Source organism: Falco peregrinus, chromosome 4 (assembly GCF_023634155.1).
Source record: "Falco peregrinus isolate bFalPer1 chromosome 4, bFalPer1.pri, whole genome shotgun sequence".
Taxonomy (NCBI): domain Eukaryota; kingdom Metazoa; phylum Chordata; class Aves; order Falconiformes; family Falconidae; genus Falco; species Falco peregrinus.
Window position 1 is genome coordinate 3,590,828 of NC_073724.1, and position 20,739 is coordinate 3,611,566.

Consider the following 20,739-nt stretch of genomic DNA (forward strand, 5'->3'; position numbering starts at 1 on the left):
GCTCTTTTACAACTAGGAGGTGACTCAAAGCACAGCACATGACTCATACAGGGAAACATTTATCTCACTGCTGGCCAGGTTTTGCTGAGAGTGTCAGAGTTCTGGGAAATCACTGAGTCAACAAGGAAAACCTTGAGGGCCTTATTGCTTCAGCAGGTACTGAGCTGTGCCCCAGACGGCCAGGGAGCACCACAGCCTGGCCGCTGAATGGCTCGGCAGCAAAACACACTAACGAAGCCAAGGCGGAAAGCACTGATGAGCACAGCTTGCCCAGAGATCTCTGTAATCCAGACATCTGCAGGACATTAGAAGGTAGCGTCTGAAAGGGCCAAAACATTCATGTTAATTGAAACAATTAACATGTTTATTCTTCTATCTACCCAAGGGTGGGCCTTGGACTTCCCCTTCCTTACCCTTTAGCCTCCCAACAAACAATGACATGGTTCTTGGGTTGATAGTGTTGCAACGCTGACTAAGTCAAGGCCAGGGTTTTCTGAAGGACTGCACGCACACGTTGCTGAACATCTGCCCAGCATTGCGTAATTTTAAGAGCGTAACTCCTCAGACTAGCATTTGTGCTGGGTGGGAGGGAGAGGCAAAAGACATCCTCCTCCTCCCATCTAATTGCTTTCCATTTTCCCTGTTCATCCCTTCCACCTGCAAGCTCCCCTCCCTTTCTAGTCAGACTTCCCGTAACGCCGCGGCTGCCGCTCACGCAGCCGGTGCCCGCAGTCGGCAGGTCGCTCACCGCAGCGCGTGGCTACAACTGCGCAAATTCACTGAGTGCCTCCAGACAGCACAGGCTGGAGCGGCACTGAGGCAGTCCTGCCGATTTTGCCTGTGATTCTCCCTGGGAGGCAGCCATCCCAGAGGATATGAAGGCAGCTCTCTAGGCCTACTTGTGTCCATGCTGCAAAGCCCTCGGGCTGCTGCAACTGTGGTTGTGCCAGTCAGTTGTGTTACAGCTATGGGGTACGTGGGGGGGCTTATGTGTGCGCCAGCAGAGACTGACCTGGCAGGAAAATTTGAACTAAAAAATGGCACTAAGAAAAACTACCCCCTGGCAAATAGTCAGAGGTGTCATGGCTTCTGGTACGGATGGTACGTGAACTACCTGAGGGGCATTTGACTGGCTTGGGCCTTGAGAACACTTCTGGTCTTTTGAGACCGTCCCCTTAAGAAACATGCCACTTCCTGCACAGTACCTTATATTTTCCATTTCTTCCTCCTTTTCTGTCAGTTTCCTTTCAAAGTCGGCTTTAAGCTGAGAAAGTTCAAGCTGGAAACGGAGGGTCTTACTTTCTTCATGCTCCAAAGCTCCCTGAAATAGAAAACACTAAGAGCTTGCGGGCCAGGAGTTATTTCCCCCCCCCCAGATCACAAACTGCTGCACAGAGATGATCCGCTCGCACCTCCTGTCCCCAACAGCAATATTCCCTCCTTCCCTCTCTCTCCAAGCAAGGACACGAGCAGCTTACATTGCAAAACAAGGCATTTATTTGCCTTCTAATGCAACTTGGCAGTTGGAAAACTGAGCAGCAAGCTCCTCAGAGGAGAAATGGTCAGAGAGTCCAGGGGTTAAAAAAAAAATTATCAAAACCTTAGGCCCTGCCTGCATGGTTCTGATATCAATGGACATCCCGCGCTGCGCACCCCTGTACAGATACCTCCAGCAATTCACGGGCTTGTAAGGGATACACAGAAGCTAAAACAAGAGAGTTGTTGGGAGGGTGAAGGGGTCCAAACATCTCTCAGCTCACAAAGATCTTCCCAAACCATGAAGTGTTGAAAGCCTCCCAATTATACAATCTTATTAGGCAATATGACTTCAAGGGCAGAAATAGGAGACATCGGCTCTACATGACAGAATGCAAAAATACTCTGTCTGCTCTTTCCAATTAGCATGAAGACAAGCCTATGAAACAAGGGAGATCTGTCTTTATTCCTACACTCCTCTCAGATATGGAAGTCAAGAACTAAGCTGACGACAGTCCATGGTGAAATCACAGGGCCTCTGACTTCCAGGTCTTGCCAGAACCAGGCTCAGTAGCATTCCGTCTCCTTGCTGCTCACATCCAACAGGGAAGGAAAGCACAGAACCGAACATCATGTATTTCGGAAGTGCTGCCTGAAGGGTAGAGTTGCACAGGCTTAGCTGTGCCTCCCTTGAGAGATGATGGAAACAGGGTGGAGGTTCTGAAGGCAGAGCTGTACAAAATCCTTGCTAACCTCCAGCCATCAAGCAGCAGCTACAGGTCAGTCGAAGGCATGCACCATGCCAAGGAGCCACAATGGATTAATGGGAGCAGTACACAGAAGTACCGTGCCACCACTGGTGACTGCCAGAGCCCCAAATTCACAGGGAAGGGAGAAAATCTGCATTAAACCATTTCTTCCACAATTAAGATATATCACCACTTTACTTTCGTCAGTTCCTCATACCACTGAGCTCTAGGAAGCCATTCCACACAGTCCAGGAAAGTAAAGTGTGCCCCTTAGATCCCTCAACCGATATAATCTTTCTAGCCAGAGAAGTTTATTGGCAGAGCATATAATCACTCTCCACATCTCAGAGCTGCGGAAGAAAGGCATGCGCTTTCCTCTGCTCTGCTCACGCCACCTGTTTGTTTGGCTGTGAAATCCCTGCAAAGTATAAAGCGTCCTGTAACAGACAAAAGAAGTAGCACAGCATTTAAGGTATTAACGGGTCCTTCTCACTGGGTGATGTTCATTTCAGCAGATATTATTTAGGGTACAATTCAAAAGAAATGCAGCCTTCACTAAAAGTCCCTTGCTGTGTGCTGTATGGCTTCCAGCCAGCAACACCAACAGCCCTTCTCAGCTTTGCAGTGCACTAAACTTTAAAAAAAACAACCTGACAACCGAGCCCTTTAAGTGAATAACCAAGATTTCCAGTTGGCTGGTTCCATGTTGCGGCTTGTTGCTAGAAACTGGGATGAGGCATCTCTCCCGGGTACCTGCATACTCATCACTGTAGAAATTAATGTGGTGATGCTAAATGTCTTTACCAAATTCCTATTGGGAGCCCAAAATTTTCCAAACGGCCTGTTTCCATTTGGTTTCTGAGACTGCTACCATTTTTTTTTTTAAAGCACGCTGCAGTACCCAACACAGTATCCGAGGCCTTACAAAATTTAAAGTCATCAGGAGGGTTTTTTTTCTTATTCTCAAAAATAGGAAATGGTGAATTTCCTGGTGGAAACTGAACGCTGGAAATATCTGATAAAACAGTCTAAGACCATAGATCTCAGCAATTCCAGTTTCCTGAAGGACTGAAATATTCTGTGCTGAAGTGAGCGTGGATTTTCAGGAGGTGGGCAGAAGATCTGAGCCTCCTGAAAAGGAAACACTCCCCCAACAACAAAACCCAAAAAACTACAAGGCACATCCTTTGGAAGGGCCTCCTCCACTGAGGATCTTAGAGTCGACTTCTCCAAAAGTCATCGCTCTGGAGAACACTGGCTAGCGAGGCCGGAGGAGCTGGGTGCGGGGAGGTCGTACCTGCTACCAACTGACATGTTGGCTGTGTTGCCGAGAGGATGAAAAAGGAAGGAAAATCCTGACAAAGACACCCTTTCCTCTTCCTTTGAGCTTGCTTTCCTTACCTCCGCTTCTTCCAGGGCCAGCTGAACTTCTGACTTCTCTTGTTCAACCTGTTTCTTGATTTTTTCTATCTCATGGAGGCTCTTGCTTCCTTCACTGATCTGGTTGGTCAGGTCAGAAATCTCCTCTGAAACAAAAAAGGATGGATGGATTTAGCGATTGGAGCATCCCGAACCTGCTGCGGTGTGTGGAGCGTGAATACAGGACAGGTGCCTCTGCCTCCTGCCTCAAGGGCTCGTCTGCACACAAGCGCTGCCTGACTTGCAATTACAGCAACATTTTTACCCAACCAACTTGAAGGTACAGACTTTGTCGTAAATGTTTTTTGAAGTGGTTACAGTGGTTTAGTTTTTATCTGTGATCTGCAGGCTAGCAACACTGTGCTCTGCCTCAGGGGCTGTGCCGGCTTCATCCTCCGCACCTCTGTCATCCTTTTTCTTCCTCCTCCAAGACTGGCCACGCCGATTGTCTATGTGCAAACCCTTCATTGCCAGCATCAGTCAGTGTCTCCAAACACATTGGAAAGCTAGTCTCAAGGATGAGATAAACACCTTTCCCCACCGCTGCTATGGGACACCTGCATCCCTCCAGCTGCCCACTGGTGTTGGTCTCGCACTGGACACGGGGCTTGAACAAAACCTACCTTGGAGGTTCTTGTTTTCCCTTTTCAGGGTCTCCAGATGGTCCAGCGTCTCCTCGTAGGCATTCTTCAGCTTGAACAGCTCAGTGCTGAGGCCACGGGCTTCCTTCTGGGAAGCCTCCAGCTCAGCCTGTGACTCTTCATACTTCTGCTTCCAGTCACTGATGATCTTGTCAAACCCGCGCTGCTTCTTGTCCAAGGAGGCAGCTGCCGAGTTGGCCTTCTCCAGGTCAATCATCATGTCTTCCAGCTCATTCTGCAGCCTGTGCTTTGTCTTTTCCAGAGAAGAGCACTTGGCATTAGCCGCTTCGATTGCTTCCTCAGCTTCTTGTAGGCGAGCGGCAAGCTTCTTCCTATCAGGTTGGAAGAGACAGTGAAATGACTGATAACATTGCCATGTTACCCAGAAAAACTGACACCAAAGCAGTATCTCAATAAATCAATTTTGGAAAGGAAAATTGGAGGGGCAAGGGAAAGAGAGGGAGAAATCAAGCCTCTAGAGAGAAGGGTCTATGACAGGCAAAAAACCAGCTTGAATTATGAATGCTGACATGTGGCAGATAATTTTGTGCATGTGTGCGTGAGTGTGAATATTTGAAATTGAACTTTTGAACTCTCCAGCAGCAGCTTGCCACTTGTTAGCTGTAACCAGTATGGGCTGGTTTTAAGTTTTGATAAGACCTGGTCTAAATGCAAGTGTCATGTTCTGCAATTAAGAGATATGAGACAGAACCACCAATCAGGAGGCTGGCCATACCCTAGGCTTTTGTTCATAGACTGTTTAGACTGGGAAAACAGGAGGCTGGGAGTCATGGCAAAGAGAGATCCTGGAAAGGAAGGAGGTCCTGGAAAGAAGAATGTGAAGATACTAGGCAGAGAAAATATAACGGAGGTGGGTGAGGATGATGCAGATCAGATGTGTGGAGGCTGATGCAGGAGGTGCTCAGAGACCTTGTTCCATCATGTCCAAGACTGGGAGTGACTGCACAGCACAAGCCAACACAACTTTCTGCCCTACCTTCCCAGGGCAGCCGTCACCTCCCCGCTGCGAAGGGAAGTCAGGACCGAGGGAACACAGCACTGGGCTGGGGCAAAGCAAGTGAGCGTGACAGATAACCAAGTAGGGTAACCTAATCTAGTTAGTTCTTAACTAAACCCCAGTACCTACACCCACTGCCCCATGGACAAGGACTCAGCAGAATCCTTGACCTGCTCAAGCAATGAAATGAGCAGGACAGCCACAGATGACAGCAATGAGCCAGAGGGATGTTCCCAGCCAGGTTGCCCTGTTCCCTTAGTGCTACAACAAGTCCTGGGAGCACAGTCCTGCCAGCCAAGGGCACGATGAAGCCCAAGTAACTCACTCACTTGGCATCTTCCAGCTCCTCGGTTCTCTGAATGGCATCAGTCTCATACTTTGTTCTCCACTGTGCCACTTCGGCGTTTCCCTTGGAGAGAGCCCGCTGCAGCTCTGCCTTGGCTTCCTGCTCCTCCTCATACTGCTCCCGCAAGAGATCACAGTCATGCCTGGCCGCTTGCAGGGCATGAGCCAGGGCGTTTTTGGACTGCAGGGATAGGAAGGTCACAGCATTGCAGAGTTACCTACAGCAAAACCAAACTAACAGCCCCTAGGAATTCCAATGGAGGCTTAAGCCTTTTACTCATTTTTTGCCTCCGAGCTTGACAGTCCAGGTCAAGTGAGGTAAGGAGTATTTGAAGTCATCCCTAACTGGTGACACACTGAGAGGCTATCAAGACCTTTGGAGAAGCATCCAGCCTTTTAAAATGCAGGATGTGAAATTTTGGCTATCCTACTGGGTAGGTTTTATTTAACAATTATGAATGACGATTATTTTCCCGAACTCTTCTCTTGTGACTTGCCTCAGTCAAGGGCTGGAACTTATATCAGTACAATTACCAGCAAGCATTCTCACTCTTACGTCTCATTTTAGCTTTTATCCAGGCTACAAACGAACATAAACAGTTTTCCTTATTCCATTTCAGTGAGTGGGACACAGTCAAAGCATTACCTTGGTTTCCTCTTCCAGCTGTCTCTTAAGTTCTTCAATCTGTTGTGTAAATGATGTTTTCCCACGGGACAGCTGACTTATCAGTGACTCCTTCTCTTCAAGTTGTCTTATAAATTCACCTGCCACAGGATTTAACAAAAAAAACCAACCCCTGTAAGATGATGAAATGGCAAAGTCCCAGCCAAAATCAAAGTCCCACCTGACCCATTCTGCTGAGGAAAAGAGCTATCAGTGCTGACCTTTTGCAAAGCTTTGTCCAATGTTGTAACCATCAGATGCTTCACCAGGATCATTTTCCTTAGGTTTTTTGGTTGGTTGGTTTGAGATTTTTTTTTCGTGGCGTTTGATTGGGGTTTTTTTTTTTTTGGGGGGGGGGGGGGTTGTTGTGTTTTTTTTTTTTTTTTTTTCATACTGCAAATACCTTGATTCATTAATTTTAGTTCAGCTCGTGGATCAGACTAGACTGATGCTTACTTTCACAGGCAGTTGTGGCTGGGTTTGTTTAGACTTTTTTTCACTACTTTACATTTTTTTTCCTCAGACTTCTTTTCAGAAGATTGCAAAGCACCCTGAGAACTTCACAACCACCAGCGTATGGAGCAGAGGGAAACATAAGGAAAACGTAATTTATCACAAGGGCATTGCTGCGGGGTGGAAACAACAGCCTTATAGAGAACACAGAACTCACTAGAAAACACACAGGACATGAAAAATATGTCTTTGTAAACACACAGAACAGTGGTATCTGATGAGGATGCAGAGATTGAATAGTACTGCTCTGGCTAAAAAGGAAGAGAGCACTTAGAGGAGATGTGGTGTTCTGGGTTGGATGTGAGCATCTTCTAGAATGCAAACGCCCAAGGTCATGCGGAGGCAGACGGTATTTACACAGACAGTATTCCAGCTCCTTCGTCTTCCCTCTGACACTGCAAGATAAGTGCACATGCCCTTGTTCCTGAAGCTGGGTACCTAGCCAACACATCCATTTCCGCTCATGAGATGGTATCACAGTGTGCTGGTAAATACGGTTATAGCGAGTTTTTTGAAATCTGGTCCACGGCAAGGTCCCCCCACCAAGGCTATAAAGATATTGAAGACAGGCACAAAGCTACTGCCCCATTCAGCAGTCCTAATCCAGCCACCTCCAGAGCAGCTGCCGTTGCACAATACACCACACGGACGCAGTGGTGACACACACATGGTGAATTACTGGGACACGGTCAGTCCGGGCAGAACACGCACATACCGTTCTCACTCTGGAGCTTTGTCTTCTGGGTAGTGAGGTCATTCATGAGGCGAGTCATTTCGTCCAGTTTCGTTTTTGTCTCATTCAGATGGTCTTCGTAAGTGCGACAGAGTTTCTCTGCGTTGGCCTAATGGGAATCAGGAGAAAAGGCAAAGCAAGCCGTAGCCCCCAGGCAGCCGTTTGGAAGCTCCAGCCATCCAGACGTACCTGGTTTTTTGTTTATCTTTCAGAGAAATGGCAGAAAGCAAAGGCACAAGTACCACAGCAGCAGGGCAGGGAACAGGAGCCCTGTATCTGCATCCCCAGGCCAGGGGGCTCCCCGTCAGACCACCTTCCCCAGCTGTTTTCCCTGAACTGCGTTCTGCATGGCAGCACGTGTGTAAAAAGGCTCTGCCAGAACTGCAGAAGCAATCACATGCCTAAGAAGTTCAGGCATCTCCTCCTCATAACTGATAGATGGGAAAATCACCTCCAATGAAAATTGCTCTACTGATTCTGCTTTAATTGCCACTTATCATAAATTGAGTTTGACGGCAGTTTTCTAACTCTCAGAATACTGAAATTTCTTCTCTTTGCTTGCACTGAAAGAACTCTTTAGAGTGCTCTGAAAGCTACCAAGACTATCTACCCAGGAAACAAACCCCCCAGTTCAGCCATAGGAAGTAAAAATACAGTTGGTGGTCGTGCAAGCGTTTGCTTTGCACTTCTTGCTAATGTGGGTCAAAACTGTGAAGCAAGGGCAGGGGCTGAGAGGACTCTGCTTAGGGTGGGAGATACCCTGCCTTGGACAGCATCGCCCCAGTCATCACCAGCCTGGGCGAGCGTGATTTAAGGGACACAGTTTTTGCTCTGAGATGTATGCATAAACAATATGCCTGGGACTGGGTGTTTTAGACTATGTGTCTTAGACAGGGCATCTTAATTGCTGTCCCATCTCCAGGTAAGAAGGGTTACACCACCAGCAGGGGAAGCGGGGGACACTGTGCACCTAGGCACCCTCTGACCTTCTAAAACACTCCAGCCCCACCGGGTGTCCTGGGAGACCTTCACCCAGCCTTAGCTACTCATGACCTCTGGGGATTTGGGAAGCCTCAGGACACTTACTTTTCCCTTGACCATCTGCTCCATGTTGGATGACAGATCATCCACTTCCATCTTCAGCTCACTTTTCTCCTTTTCCAGTTTCTGCTTGACCCGCTGCAGGTTGTCCAGCTGCTCCCCCATCTCCGCCACACTGTCTGCGTGCTTCTTCCTCAGCGTGGCGGCTGTGGCTTCGTAGTGCAGCGTGGCCTCCTCGAGGTCCCGCCGCAGCTTCAGGAACTCTGCCTCACGTTTCTTGTTCATCTCCAGCTGGGCAGCCGTGGCACCCCCAGCCTCCTCAAGCCGCTCGCTCAGCTCCTCCAGCTCTCGGGCCAGATCTGATCTCTGCTTTTCCACCTTGGCTCGAGCAGCTCTTTCTGCTTCCAGCTCCTCTTCCAGTTCTTCTATACGAGCCTACCAAAGAGACACAAGCACCTTTGGCTCACCTTCATGAGGATTCCCATCACAAGACCATGAAGCACTTTACGAATTGTTAAACCCTCTTCCAGCCTGCACTTTACAACACAGGTAGAAGCACAGCAATTAAAGGACTTGCCCATTTGTGTCAGTAAATCAGATCTTGAGGTAGAGTATGGATGATGAGTCACATTTTTCTCACAGTAGATTGCTCTACAAGCTCTAGTTCAAGACAGTTAGGTCAAATGTGTTGACCTTATACCAACGTATTTGACATTCGGCCGAAGTCCATGAGAGAGGTTACTTGACAGCAGGAGTGGCAGCATCAAATTGTCATTGAAAGGGACAATTTGTTCCCATTTTTAGAGCTCTGTGACTGAAGTAACTTCCCTCTAGGAGCGTTAAGGCAGGGTTTCAAATACAGCAGTGCGTAGCATTGCACAAATATTCGTTGGGACCAGTCTTTTTTATGAAACAGTTATTTTGACCAATCTATGCTCCACATCCAGGTTACGCAAACATTCTTTATTTACAAAAAAGCAGAACTGGTATTTTGGATCAAGACATCTTGTTTGAGCTGTGCTGACTTTCTTTGGCCTTTTCATTTCTGTTGAAAACTTCCCATGCATTTGAGCCCACCCTTCCCCTAGATTTCAAACCCATGCTTATCACTGCTGAACTCCTCCCCAGCATCCACCCACAGCTCCACGCTTTGGAACAATATTATTTGCTTGAATAAAAAAAAAAGTATTTTGCTTAAAGCAAAACACCAGAGCCTGAAATCACCAGCATTCTGTGGTCATATGTCCTGCTGCTGGGAAGGAAACACTATAAGAGCGAGCATCCTGAGGGGAAAAGGGATCAGTCTGGGAAGCTACAGAGTTGCAATGCTTCGGGTCTCAAAGCAGAGCTGAAAACTCTCTGCAAAGCCCTTCAGTGAGGCACAAAGAAAAAATCCTAAAATGCATGAGAAAGAAGCAAGCTGACCTGAAGCTCCTTGATCTTCTTCTGCAGCTGCATCACTACAGCTTGTTCATCTTCTATCTTGGAATTCAGCTGGCTCATTTCAAATTCTTTCCTGCCACGGAAAGGAGAATCCTACTGTGACCATTTTGCCTGTAGCTTCAAGTTTGACTTTTGTAATTTAAAAAGAATTGTTCAATAAAACTTCTAATGTATTGAAAAATGAAAGCAATCCTCATGTATTGTGAATTGCATGAAAACGCATCTCCTCCTGAGCAGCAGTTTCCAAGTCAAGACTCTGCATGCATTTGTGCAATAGTATTTCTGGTTCTTCATGTCATACAAAAGTGACATTCTTTTCAGACTCAAAGGAAAAACATATTTCAGAGTCAGATCTTTCAACAATACCATCATAGCTAGTTAGGATGAACAACTTTTTAGAGACTTCCTCCAGCTTTCTCCTCTAAGTAACAAAAAACACAAAAAACTTTTTTTTTTTAAAAATGCTGGCAACTATAATGAATTCTAATGTTCTACTGTGCACAAGGAAGAGTGATTTTCCCTCCCTCCTTGGCTATACACTGTCTCGCCATGGAATTTTCTTTTAGCTGCCATCAAAGCAGGATGACACACTTGAAGGCACCAAAATAACACAGATAACTGTGCTGCTTTACTTTGTACAACAGAATCACTCTTACTTTTTTAGCTTTTCTTCCATCTGCAGCTTATCGTTCTCCAAGTCCATTACACTTTCCTGGGTCAGCTTCAAATCCCCTTCCAGTTTGCGTTTTGCCCTTTCTAGATCCATCCTCACTTTCTTCTCTTGTTCAAGTGAGCCCTCGAGCTTTAGGAGCAAAGTTACTTATTAAATACATTGAACACAGATGGTTTGCAACAGCCAGATGTACGCTGAGCCCAGTTTTGTGCTGAGCTCTAGCACGTTGCAAACCAGAAGTACGTAAGTACAAGCATCCTGTTACATGTTTGGTTTTCTCACAGCCAGTGGGCATACGGGCTAAAGAAATGTAACATAAGGGTTTGTCCATGCTTTACATTTGTGCAAGCATTGCAGTTCTCTTATTAGCAAAATTCTGTTTGACTTCATGCCAGATAAATGGCAAAAGCAAACGGAGTGGATTCTCCCTCGTTATCGCACTCCTTTCAAAGGCTGAACTGCACAGATGAGTTTTTATAGCGTTCCTGATTATACCTTTTACAGACAGTACAAGGACTCCATTTCTAAACCCTCGACCGTTTCTAAAAGGACGGGAATACATTTCAAGGTTTTGCAACATTTCAGACTCATTTCAGGCTCTAAGTGGTGGACAAACAAGCCTGGGGGACATGAAGGCAGAGCCAGCTTACATCATCCACTTGCTGTTCCAGTTTCACTTTAGCTTTGCTCAGTGTGTTGACCTTGTCCTCCTCTGCTTGCAGGTCATCCAGAACCTGCTGATGAGCTTCCTGCAAGGACTTTTTCTCCTTGGTAAGCTTGCTGATATTCTCATCAAGAGTCGCCATTTCTTCTGTCAGATTTTTGACCTGTGTGAGAGAGGGAGAGGTATTTCTAAGACTCTGAAGAAAGGGAGCATCATCACCTGGCCCAAACAACCATACTGAACTGGTACACAGGAGGGCAGTGGAAGGGAAGGGACCTCTCTGACCCCCAGCCCCTTGTGGCTTTTTGAGTGAAATTGCCATCAAGGGAGCCAACGTGTGCCAGTTCTCACTGTGGGTTTAGTACTTTCAAATATACTAAATTCTTTTCAGCGTCACTCTCATGGTAGACTCGAGCTTCTGATTCTGGCAGGAGACCAGCCTTACATCTATGGGTTTTAAGATGAAAAGCTGGAGGAACTCATGGTTACGGCAAAAACCTCTTTACTTAAAAATGCCTGAACTAGACATAATTCTTTAGCTGAACTGTAGCAAAACTCGGTTCAGAAAAAGGGAAACTTAGGCTCAGAGTTAACACTTTTTCCCTCGCAAGGTCAAATAACTGTATGTACAGATCCTTCAGCACGGCCTGAGTAACAGACAGTGTGAAGCCATCAGAAGACCAGCAGCTCCTGTCACAAAGGTAACCCATGCCCAACCTCTTTTGAAGACACATCAAAGTCCTAAAGGTACCTTGTTCTCAGTAGCATGCTTCTCTTTCTCTACTTTTGCAAGCGTTATTTCAAGATCATCAATATCCTTCTTGAGCTCAGAGCACTCATCTTCCAGTTTTCTCTTCTTTGAAGTCAGCTCAGAGTTCATTTCTTCCTCGTCCTCAACCCGCTCCGTCAGTTCTTTGACTTTGGCCTCCAGCTGAATCTTTGATTTAATCAACAAGTCGCATCGTTCCTCAGCATCTGCCAGAGTGTCTTGCTCCTGGTGGGGCACAAGGAGAGGACAGCAATGACTGCCTGGCCTTTTTTCTTCCTCACTTGTCACCGACCCTGGAGGTGGCCACGGGGCCTGATCCAAAGCTGCAGAGCAGCGTAAGGAAAATTTCCTACTCCTGATTTCGGAAGACGAGACCAACAGGTAATTAACGGAGCAGGATGAGACAGTGAGGAGCGTGGCTGATCACACATAAGACTACTCCCATATCGAACTGCCAGGGACATTGCCTCGGGCAGAACCTACTAAGAATTGCACTGCTGGCCCACCTGGTTATATGCTAGAACATGAGAATTTCTGTCTGTTCTGATTTTTAGCAAGACTCTGACAAGGCCGAGAGCTTATTTTAGTTGAATTGCACTAACACTCTGGCCTGTAAGGCTTTGAGCTTCAAAGCACATCTAATGAATATATGAATATATGTGTTTACTCACAGCCTGGAGCTGAAGAAGCAAATCATTTTTTTCCTGAACTAAAGAGACTTGCTTTTCTTCAAGTTCCTTTCTTCTGGCTTCAGATTTTTCCAAGGCCTCCTTCAGTTTCAAGAACTCTTCCTTCATATTGGCCATCTCCTTTTCAGTTTCTGCAGACTTCAGAAGAGGTTTGATCTTAAAGAACAGCTTCATCCAGGGCCAGTTCTTCACAGCCATGAAAGCGCGGATGTTCCACTGAATTACAAGAAGAGCGTCCCTGGTTTAAGAAGGAAACAAACAAGATTCCCTAAAGCTTAGCCTGAATTGAGAAAGTGAGATTTTTTTTTTCATTCTCAGTCAGTTTTACAGGTTTGGTCTCAGTAATGTTAGGAACTTGTACTAGGTCCCAAGATATACAAGAAAGTTCCTTCATATCTCTTGGGTTTCAGGGACACAAAAAATTTCCAAATCTGATTTTTACCAGAGCTGCAGGAAACTAATATACAGTTGCTACAGTTTTCATCATACATCCACCTTAAACCTTTAATTTAGAGTTACCTATAGCCTTAAGGACTGTAAGAATGGCTCTATTCAACACATAATGAAATGGTAACGGCTATTATCTGCTCAGAGTTAAGGATGTGCCTTCATACCTGCGTTCCACAATCTTCTGAAACTCAATCCGCATCAGTCTGCCACGTGCTCTTGCCTGGATCATTGTTAAGATTTTCGCAAGTCTCTCATCCCTCATTTCTTCTAGATGACCCAAGAGACCAGCCTTGAAGAAGACCTGGTACATGCACAGATGTCATTTCACCATAACAAACGATTTTATTCCAGAGTCACATAGACCTTACTGAAATGGTTTGGAAAGGTATTTTCATAGACACATTATAAAGTAAAAGAGTATGGAGGGACAAATACTGCTTGCATCAGTTCCGAAGTTGTTTTAAAACCGTGTCTCATCTCCCTGGGTTTGAAGAGACCAAACTATTTTGTTGCCACAGTACTTTTCAGCTGTGGCAGGGTTCAGAGGAGGTCAGCCGAACCACAGCTCCCTGCTCCCAGAGATCCCTGCTAATGCAATCGTGTCGTAATTGCACATGGCCTCATTTCAAAAGCTGCAGCTGATCTTGTGGTCCGCCTATGTTTGAGTGTACCTGTACTATATTAAATAAGCTACTGCTGTACTGCGGGGTATGGAGCATCAGCTGCTGCTGTGGCTACTTGTGGTGTTGCTGTGATAAAAGCTTTGTGGGAGCTGGAGCCGGAGAGAGAAAATTCCTCTGGCACAGCTTAAAAATTAATATTGCTCTGCTGCTATATTACTGGTTCCTTGTATTATTAACCCTTCATTAATTGTCTCCACCAGAAATGGCATAATGTCCTATTCTGCAAGTTAGATACTAGATCCATCAGTTTTCTTTTTACATAAGCACAGTGGTCTTTTCGGGTTACCTTGGTGTGTCCGAAACGATATTGGTTATGGTCAACATCTAAAGATGCCAGCAGTTTTTCAGCAGCTTTTCTGCTATCCACAAACTTATCCTCTGGGATCGCGCCTGGATTCAGAATGCGGTACCTGTTAATAACAGATGAGCATTGAGTAAAACTGGCCTAGATTCTGCTTTTCCCCCTCCCCTCCCCCTCCCCCAAAACAAACCAAAAATAAAAATAAAATAAAAAAGTCACCTAGGGTGATTTCCTACTTTGCGTCTACAGAGACACAATAAGAGCAGAATTCTGCCTCCATGTTCAGGGAAACTGAACGGGGAATAAACTTGAATGGAATAAAATACCTTGAATAAAAACTGAGAGGGCATGCTTAGCTTATTTTGACTGATGCATTAGGACAGGAGACAACGCAGCTCTGCATTACCTTTGTTTAAAGTCAGCATAAAGCACCCTGTTTGGGAAACCCTTACGGCAAATGCGGATGCCTTCCAGGACACCATTACAGCGGAGCTGGTGCAGGACAAGGAAAGCATCCATTTCACCTACAGGGGAAAAACGAGGCTAAATTAAATGAAGCTTCTCCACAGGGCTTAAACGCCATTTCACCGAGGGAACTGCAAAATATGAGTCATCTCCTGATGGAGCAACACCACCGGATAAGGTGAACAACACAGACAGTATTAAAGTACGATCTGGTGACTTGGAAGTAAGTATTGGAATGACATAGTTCAAATATACTAAAATTTTAAGACCGTTGTGTTTTCCATACCTGGAGTTTTTGATTCATTGGGGATAATGCATCGTACAAAGTGAGGGGCTGTAGATTTTAGGTTAGTCATCAGCTTATTTAAATTTTCCTAGAACAGACATATTAAAAACACAATTAGCTTTAGTGGTCTACTGGAATTCCAGTCACTTATTTCTTTGGTTTGTTGGTTGTTAAGATTATTAAGGTCATCTTTTTAAATAGTCTCCAAAAAAATCATAAGCTTACCAAAATTATTACAGAGAAATGTGTTCAAATAAACCAAAGTACAAATTTACCTTATTATAGGAATCCACATGGGTTTTATGAAAGGTCTTAAGAAGGCACATATTTTGCTTACAACCCCTGAAGTGTCAGAAACAAGATGAACAGCGAGCGAGATGCAGCATCACCCTGCGGAGCATGTCCGGAAAGCCAACTGCATTTTGCCTCGTCACATCCCCACTCAGTGAGGACAGCTCTCGCCCGACCCACCTGTTCCTCATGAAAGCTAGGGTTTTATCCTCCTGGCCAAACATATTCCCTTTATTGATCTTAACCAGACATCTCCCCGGCAGGCAGCAGGCTAGCTTGAAGAAGCCAATCAGTCAGTGCCTACCAGTGATCACCAAGCTCTGCGGGAAGAGTTTTGTCTAGTAAGCAGAAAAGGGAGACCATCAGAGGTGGAATATAATGCCATCAGCTCAACTGTTCAAACTGAAAATGTCTCGTACGCCAGCCAGGATGGTAAATGAGACACCGTGAGCTGGGTACTTGGCAGCTCCTTGTGGGCTGGCATTAGATGAAATTACTGTCTGAGGGGTCCTTCAGCTATCTTTACACTTCTTCAGCTAGTAAGACACAGGTCTCCATTCCCCTTGATTTCCCTTCATGAGGAGCACTTCCAAACAGGATAGAATGACCTGACTAGTGGGAGGTGACCAATTCCTTCCCCTGCATTACAGCTTCCTCAGTGTTACCCATATGAAATGATGCTCATGGCAAATTTATGGGCCCCATTTTTCCCCAGGCATGATCCTAACAACAGCTTCCACCAGGAGCACACACCATTAGCAGGGAATTACTTAGGGGAAAAGAAGCTATCTGCCACTCCGTTCAACTTTGTTTTCCATGACTGCTCTAACCCTACGATCCACTTACAAACAGGAATCTCATAGGGACTCGCAGATTGCTTGTAATCAGTTCCTGTTCCAAAGACATGCACGAAGCTATAAGCCACGGAATAAGTAATAAACATTGTTCATGACATTTTATGATACTTTCTCAAATAGAATAAATATCACTAATCTCCTGAATGCTTCAAGAAGATAAGATGTACTGGCCCCTCCCACATGCAGTTTTAAGAACAGCGCATTCAAGGTCGATAGCCCAGGCTCAAATCAAATTCTCTTGTTGGATTTCCATTTTTTTGTGTTCATGACAATCCTTAACATTCCACCTCAATTTATTAACTCAAACTGTCAGATGGGGAGAAAGTACACAAACCTTGTGCAATGAGGACACCGTTTGAAAAGAGGCCCCTTTCTTGCGTTTCTTTTCTCCACCCTGGTCAGCTAAGGTAAAATAAATAAATAAATAAATAAATAAAAATCACAATGTGTATCTCAGTAGCAGGTGCAGGCAGGGCACGGGAGATAGACAACCTGTTCTGATAGTACAACTCCCTTTGAATGAAAGGCAAAGTCATAGCTAATGACTCGATGGCTCAGATTGCTCAAGTACTAAGCAAAACATTCAGAATATCAGCTGTGATGTATCACACGTTTGCAGCTCAGTGCAGCAAAGTTTGATTTTTGTCAAAGGCCACTGGAAGCTTTCTGAATGGCATTTGCTTTTCAGACCTATGCAGCATCACTTGTTATGCAGAAAGTCCGTAAACACGAGTAAGGCAGACAGAGTTCTCTGTAGTTCCTTAAAAAGCCTATAGGGTGAGACGATGTCGAAAAAGCTAAAGAAAATTAATGCTTATAGAAAATTCATACTGTACATTGTACTGTAAAGACACTGATTCTCACGTCTGCTATGCATATGTGCAAATATTTGTCTAGAATAGAGGGAAATCAATATTTATAACTTTATCTATAGCAAGCTTTGCACTGCCTGAATTTTGCTTAAAGCTTCAGAGTCAAAATCACTCAGACCCTCCAAAGGAATGCTAGTTTCTGATGTGACCTTCTTCAAGTTTCACAAGAGCCAAACACGACCCAAAAATGTACAGCAGTTGCTGCAGCTTTCTAAACACTGGACCATTAGATCATTCCCAGGAGGTCTGGCATTCTGTCACCTGTCAACAATAGTCAACATAAAAAGGTGAAGCGAAGAGTGCAATGTGCTTGATGGATTTATCCACAACCTTGCCCCCTTCTGCAAGTGACGCTGCCGAGACTGGAGGAGGCTGAGCTGGACAGGCTGTTCTTGTCTCCTGACACTGAAGAAAAGCAAGGTAGTATTCAGACAGACAGGAATGTCTGCAGGCAAATAGGCAGTTAGTAACTTGCAAGAATTTGCTAGAGGCAAGATTTTGGTTATTTACATTCATCTCCGTCTCTTATTCACATTATGAAGTCTGCAGCCTGCTTGCCTCCTCAAAGCACCTCATGATTCATGATGACAACATCTATGGAGACGGGGTTGCTAATAAATAGGCTGTAAGTGATTTCAACTTCAGGACTGAAGAGCTACGTCTTTGTAATGAATGCCAGTCTTATTTACTCAAGATCAATTTTCTGGATGCTTTCTACTTGTCTTCTCACAAATAAAACAGTTCTGTGTGAATTAGTCTTGTCAAACAAACAAACAAAAACCCAGCAGTGAGCAATAAAGAAGATGCATTGGCAAAACCTACTTTGGCCAATGGTGTTCAGGTACCTTCAGCGTCTGCTTGCCACTTACACAATAAAATATTCCAAACCTCTCTCTTAAACATTGTATTTCTTATTTAATTCAAGGTGGCTAGCAATAAGGACTACGGCGTGGGAAACAAGAGCTGTGTTTGTTCGTAGGTATTTATGTACAAAATTTTTTTGTGCAATACTTGTCTGCATATCTGAACGCTCACACGCTCCAACTCCCACCGGAGCGTTCACAACACACAGCTTTCCTTGCCAAAATTGCTCAGAGGTATTACACATTCAAGCTAGCTGAGCTAATGGCCTCCTTGGTGTAACTGGCAAACTCCTACAGATGCTGTACGCATCTAAATAATTAGTCCATGCCTCATTTAGCATTAAGTCAATTGCTGCAGAGAGAATTGGTTTCTCTCTGCAATTCATTGCCAAGCACACATCCCAGAAACGGAGGAAAACCCACGGAAGCTGATGCTGCTTACCGCTGTCAGCGCCGACATAGCTTTCAAACAAGCTTGCCAGGAGCTTGTTAGATGATTTTTGGAAAATACCTACTACGGTTTCATTAAGCGGGTCTTTGTTCTTCTCAAGCCACCCAATGATGTTATAGGGAACCTGCAGCAAGGGTTTAGAAAACAAACCAGAGGTTGCAAATGTTCCTCTTCAGAGCAGCTAGTAGTTCTTTAGACTTTGCCTTGGAACCAGTGGACCTTCTGCAAAGTGCTGTGCTCTAAGTGGTAACAGCCACCTGGTTTTTCAGCTCTCCCCCTCCAGTTCTCTGCTCCCTAGGTCCTGAGCCTCTCTTCCTAATAATTACCATCCAAATCCTGCACAGCCCTTCCAGACGGTCCAGTCCCTACACCTTCCCAGGGACTCTCCATGCGGTTGGCCATAGACATACCAGGTCATCACTGCCCCAGGAACCCTACTAATAACTGCTGAAGTATAAGATGCACAAGTAATAATTTCACAACAGCATGCTACACTGAAATAATTAAGGTTTTCTGACAGAAACTTATTAATTAAAAATCTAACTCCAGGACTTCGCCACAGCTCTGTTTAGTGGAAAAATATGTTCTATTATTAGTACCTCAAGGGGATAGAAATTCTAATTTTCTTTGCTGAATGCATTAACAACTACAGCTAAAGACCAAGATGGGCATGACTTCTCTTAATGAATACAAAATTAGCTTAATGTTCAATTATAATCTGAAATTAACAGCATCAGGTAAGCTCCAGCTCTGCTGTGCTGAGGCTTCATATCAACTCTAGTCTGATAAAAAATTTCCTGTGTCCCTCTCAAATTCTGTCTGGCTGTCTGGCCTGCAAACTGGGTGGCCAAGCTCTGGAACTGGGCAAGTTTTGGCTCAGGCATCACAGTATTGGATTGTATTCCCGCTCACCCCATCAGCAGCAGACCTGGTGACTAAACCTTCACAGCAGAATTAACCACATTTGCTTTTGCTACTTTGATGCGCTGGTCCTAATGCGACTAAAAAGTGAACATCAAAGTTTTGGTTGTTGGTTTTTGTTTTGTTTTTTTTTTAACCCTCCCTGAATTTAGGCAGAAATTACTCTGTTCATTTGTACAGGGAACCAAGGTGGAAAGTTAGATGCTGCTGCTGTTTAAATACTAATCCTAACCTGATTACAAGAAAAGTGATAAAGGCAAGGCAAGGCATGTTTTTGGCAAAAGCGCTATCAGCCTTCCTCAGCTTGTTTCGTTTTATTTGTGTATCCAAGGACCAGGAGTCCTGGAGTCTGGTGGTGCCTCACTGTGTTGCACTACTTGTGCAGAGAGAGTTGAGGCTTTTACTCCTGACTGTTCCTTTCGTCGCCTCCTCATCCTTCCCACCCTCCCTCATTGTGCGCTATGGGCCAAACCCCACTTGGAAGACCCCGATACAAAGTCAGCCTGCAGCAGGGGAACTTACTGCACCGGCATAATGAAGAAGTTCAAAGTGAGCTTCGTATTTCCTTTTCTTATCAGGCCTGGGCTTCTGTAGGTTAGGTGACTTGCCGAGATGATTGTCATAGAGTTTGGCTTTGAATGTCATATCTGTAGCTTTCGGGAACATACACTCCTCTTCAAGGATCGACAGGATTCCCAGTGGCTGTGGATTTAAGGACATCTTCATTGGAACATGCTTAGGCTGCCTGCTTTCGGTAGCTGTGCAGCTTTTAAGTCTGGCCTGATGGAATTTTAAGCCTGCAAAATATCTTTTTTTGATATTTTGAAGGAGGAAGCCTTGGACTATTCTGTTAAATAGTAGCCACACCTTTGGCTATTCAGTATGTCACTTCTGCCTTAGGAGGCTTTATGATGACTTCCAGGAGGGGTCTGATTTCCCTTTCAGGGCAGCTGGACCAACACACATTTTATCATTCATGTTTCAGGAACAGATGAACTAGCTTCCTAGCACTGGACGGGTTGTTTGAGGGACTAAGTTCATGTGCAGATAACCTACCCCTGGGGAGGAAAGTGATCAAGTAGAAGAGCACTCAATAATCAGCCTTTCCACTCCAGCTAAGGCAGGACTTAAAATTTCATTTTTCCTCACAGATCAGCAGGGTTAGATGCCGTGCCATACGTAAGACGTGGCAGAAAGAGCGATACAGCAAGGGACAGCTGTCCCCAGCAGGACCACATTATACTCGCAAAAAAGGAAAAGGAAAGGCATCTCCCATGCTGGGGAAGCGGCGAGAGGGAAGCAATAGTTCCAGGCAAAGCACAAAGGGCTTGCACATCAATATAATGTCACGAGCAGGAGTTTCATGGGGCACGTACTGACACATAGCATTTGCCCTGAGAAGCTGACAAATGAAGTTTGATGTTAAGCGTATGGGGAATAAAGTAAATGGAAGGGCAGTAGG

General features: G+C 45.2%; 1 protein-coding gene across 1 annotated transcript in view; it reads right to left on the bottom strand.

The window, feature by feature from the left end:
• Positions 1-20,739, bottom strand: part of MYH15 (myosin heavy chain 15) — a 69,882-nt gene that overhangs the window by 8,699 nt on the left and 40,444 nt on the right. Inside the window, exons 22-40 of the mRNA XM_055801486.1 lie at positions 19,800-19,979; positions 18,348-18,480; positions 16,505-16,572; positions 15,023-15,110; positions 14,678-14,795; positions 14,257-14,380; positions 13,452-13,588; positions 12,820-13,075; positions 12,131-12,373; positions 11,366-11,542; positions 10,699-10,844; positions 10,025-10,115; positions 8,645-9,034; positions 7,541-7,667; positions 6,295-6,413; positions 5,633-5,829; positions 4,268-4,617; positions 3,627-3,751; positions 1,206-1,321 (exon numbers count right to left, since the gene is read on the bottom strand). Coding sequence (XP_055657461.1) covers positions 1,206-1,321; positions 3,627-3,751; positions 4,268-4,617; positions 5,633-5,829; positions 6,295-6,413; positions 7,541-7,667; positions 8,645-9,034; positions 10,025-10,115; positions 10,699-10,844; positions 11,366-11,542; positions 12,131-12,373; positions 12,820-13,075; positions 13,452-13,588; positions 14,257-14,380; positions 14,678-14,795; positions 15,023-15,110; positions 16,505-16,572; positions 18,348-18,480; positions 19,800-19,979 — 3,185 coding nt within the window. The remainder of the gene's footprint in view (positions 1-1,205; positions 1,322-3,626; positions 3,752-4,267; positions 4,618-5,632; positions 5,830-6,294; positions 6,414-7,540; positions 7,668-8,644; positions 9,035-10,024; positions 10,116-10,698; positions 10,845-11,365; positions 11,543-12,130; positions 12,374-12,819; positions 13,076-13,451; positions 13,589-14,256; positions 14,381-14,677; positions 14,796-15,022; positions 15,111-16,504; positions 16,573-18,347; positions 18,481-19,799; positions 19,980-20,739) is intronic.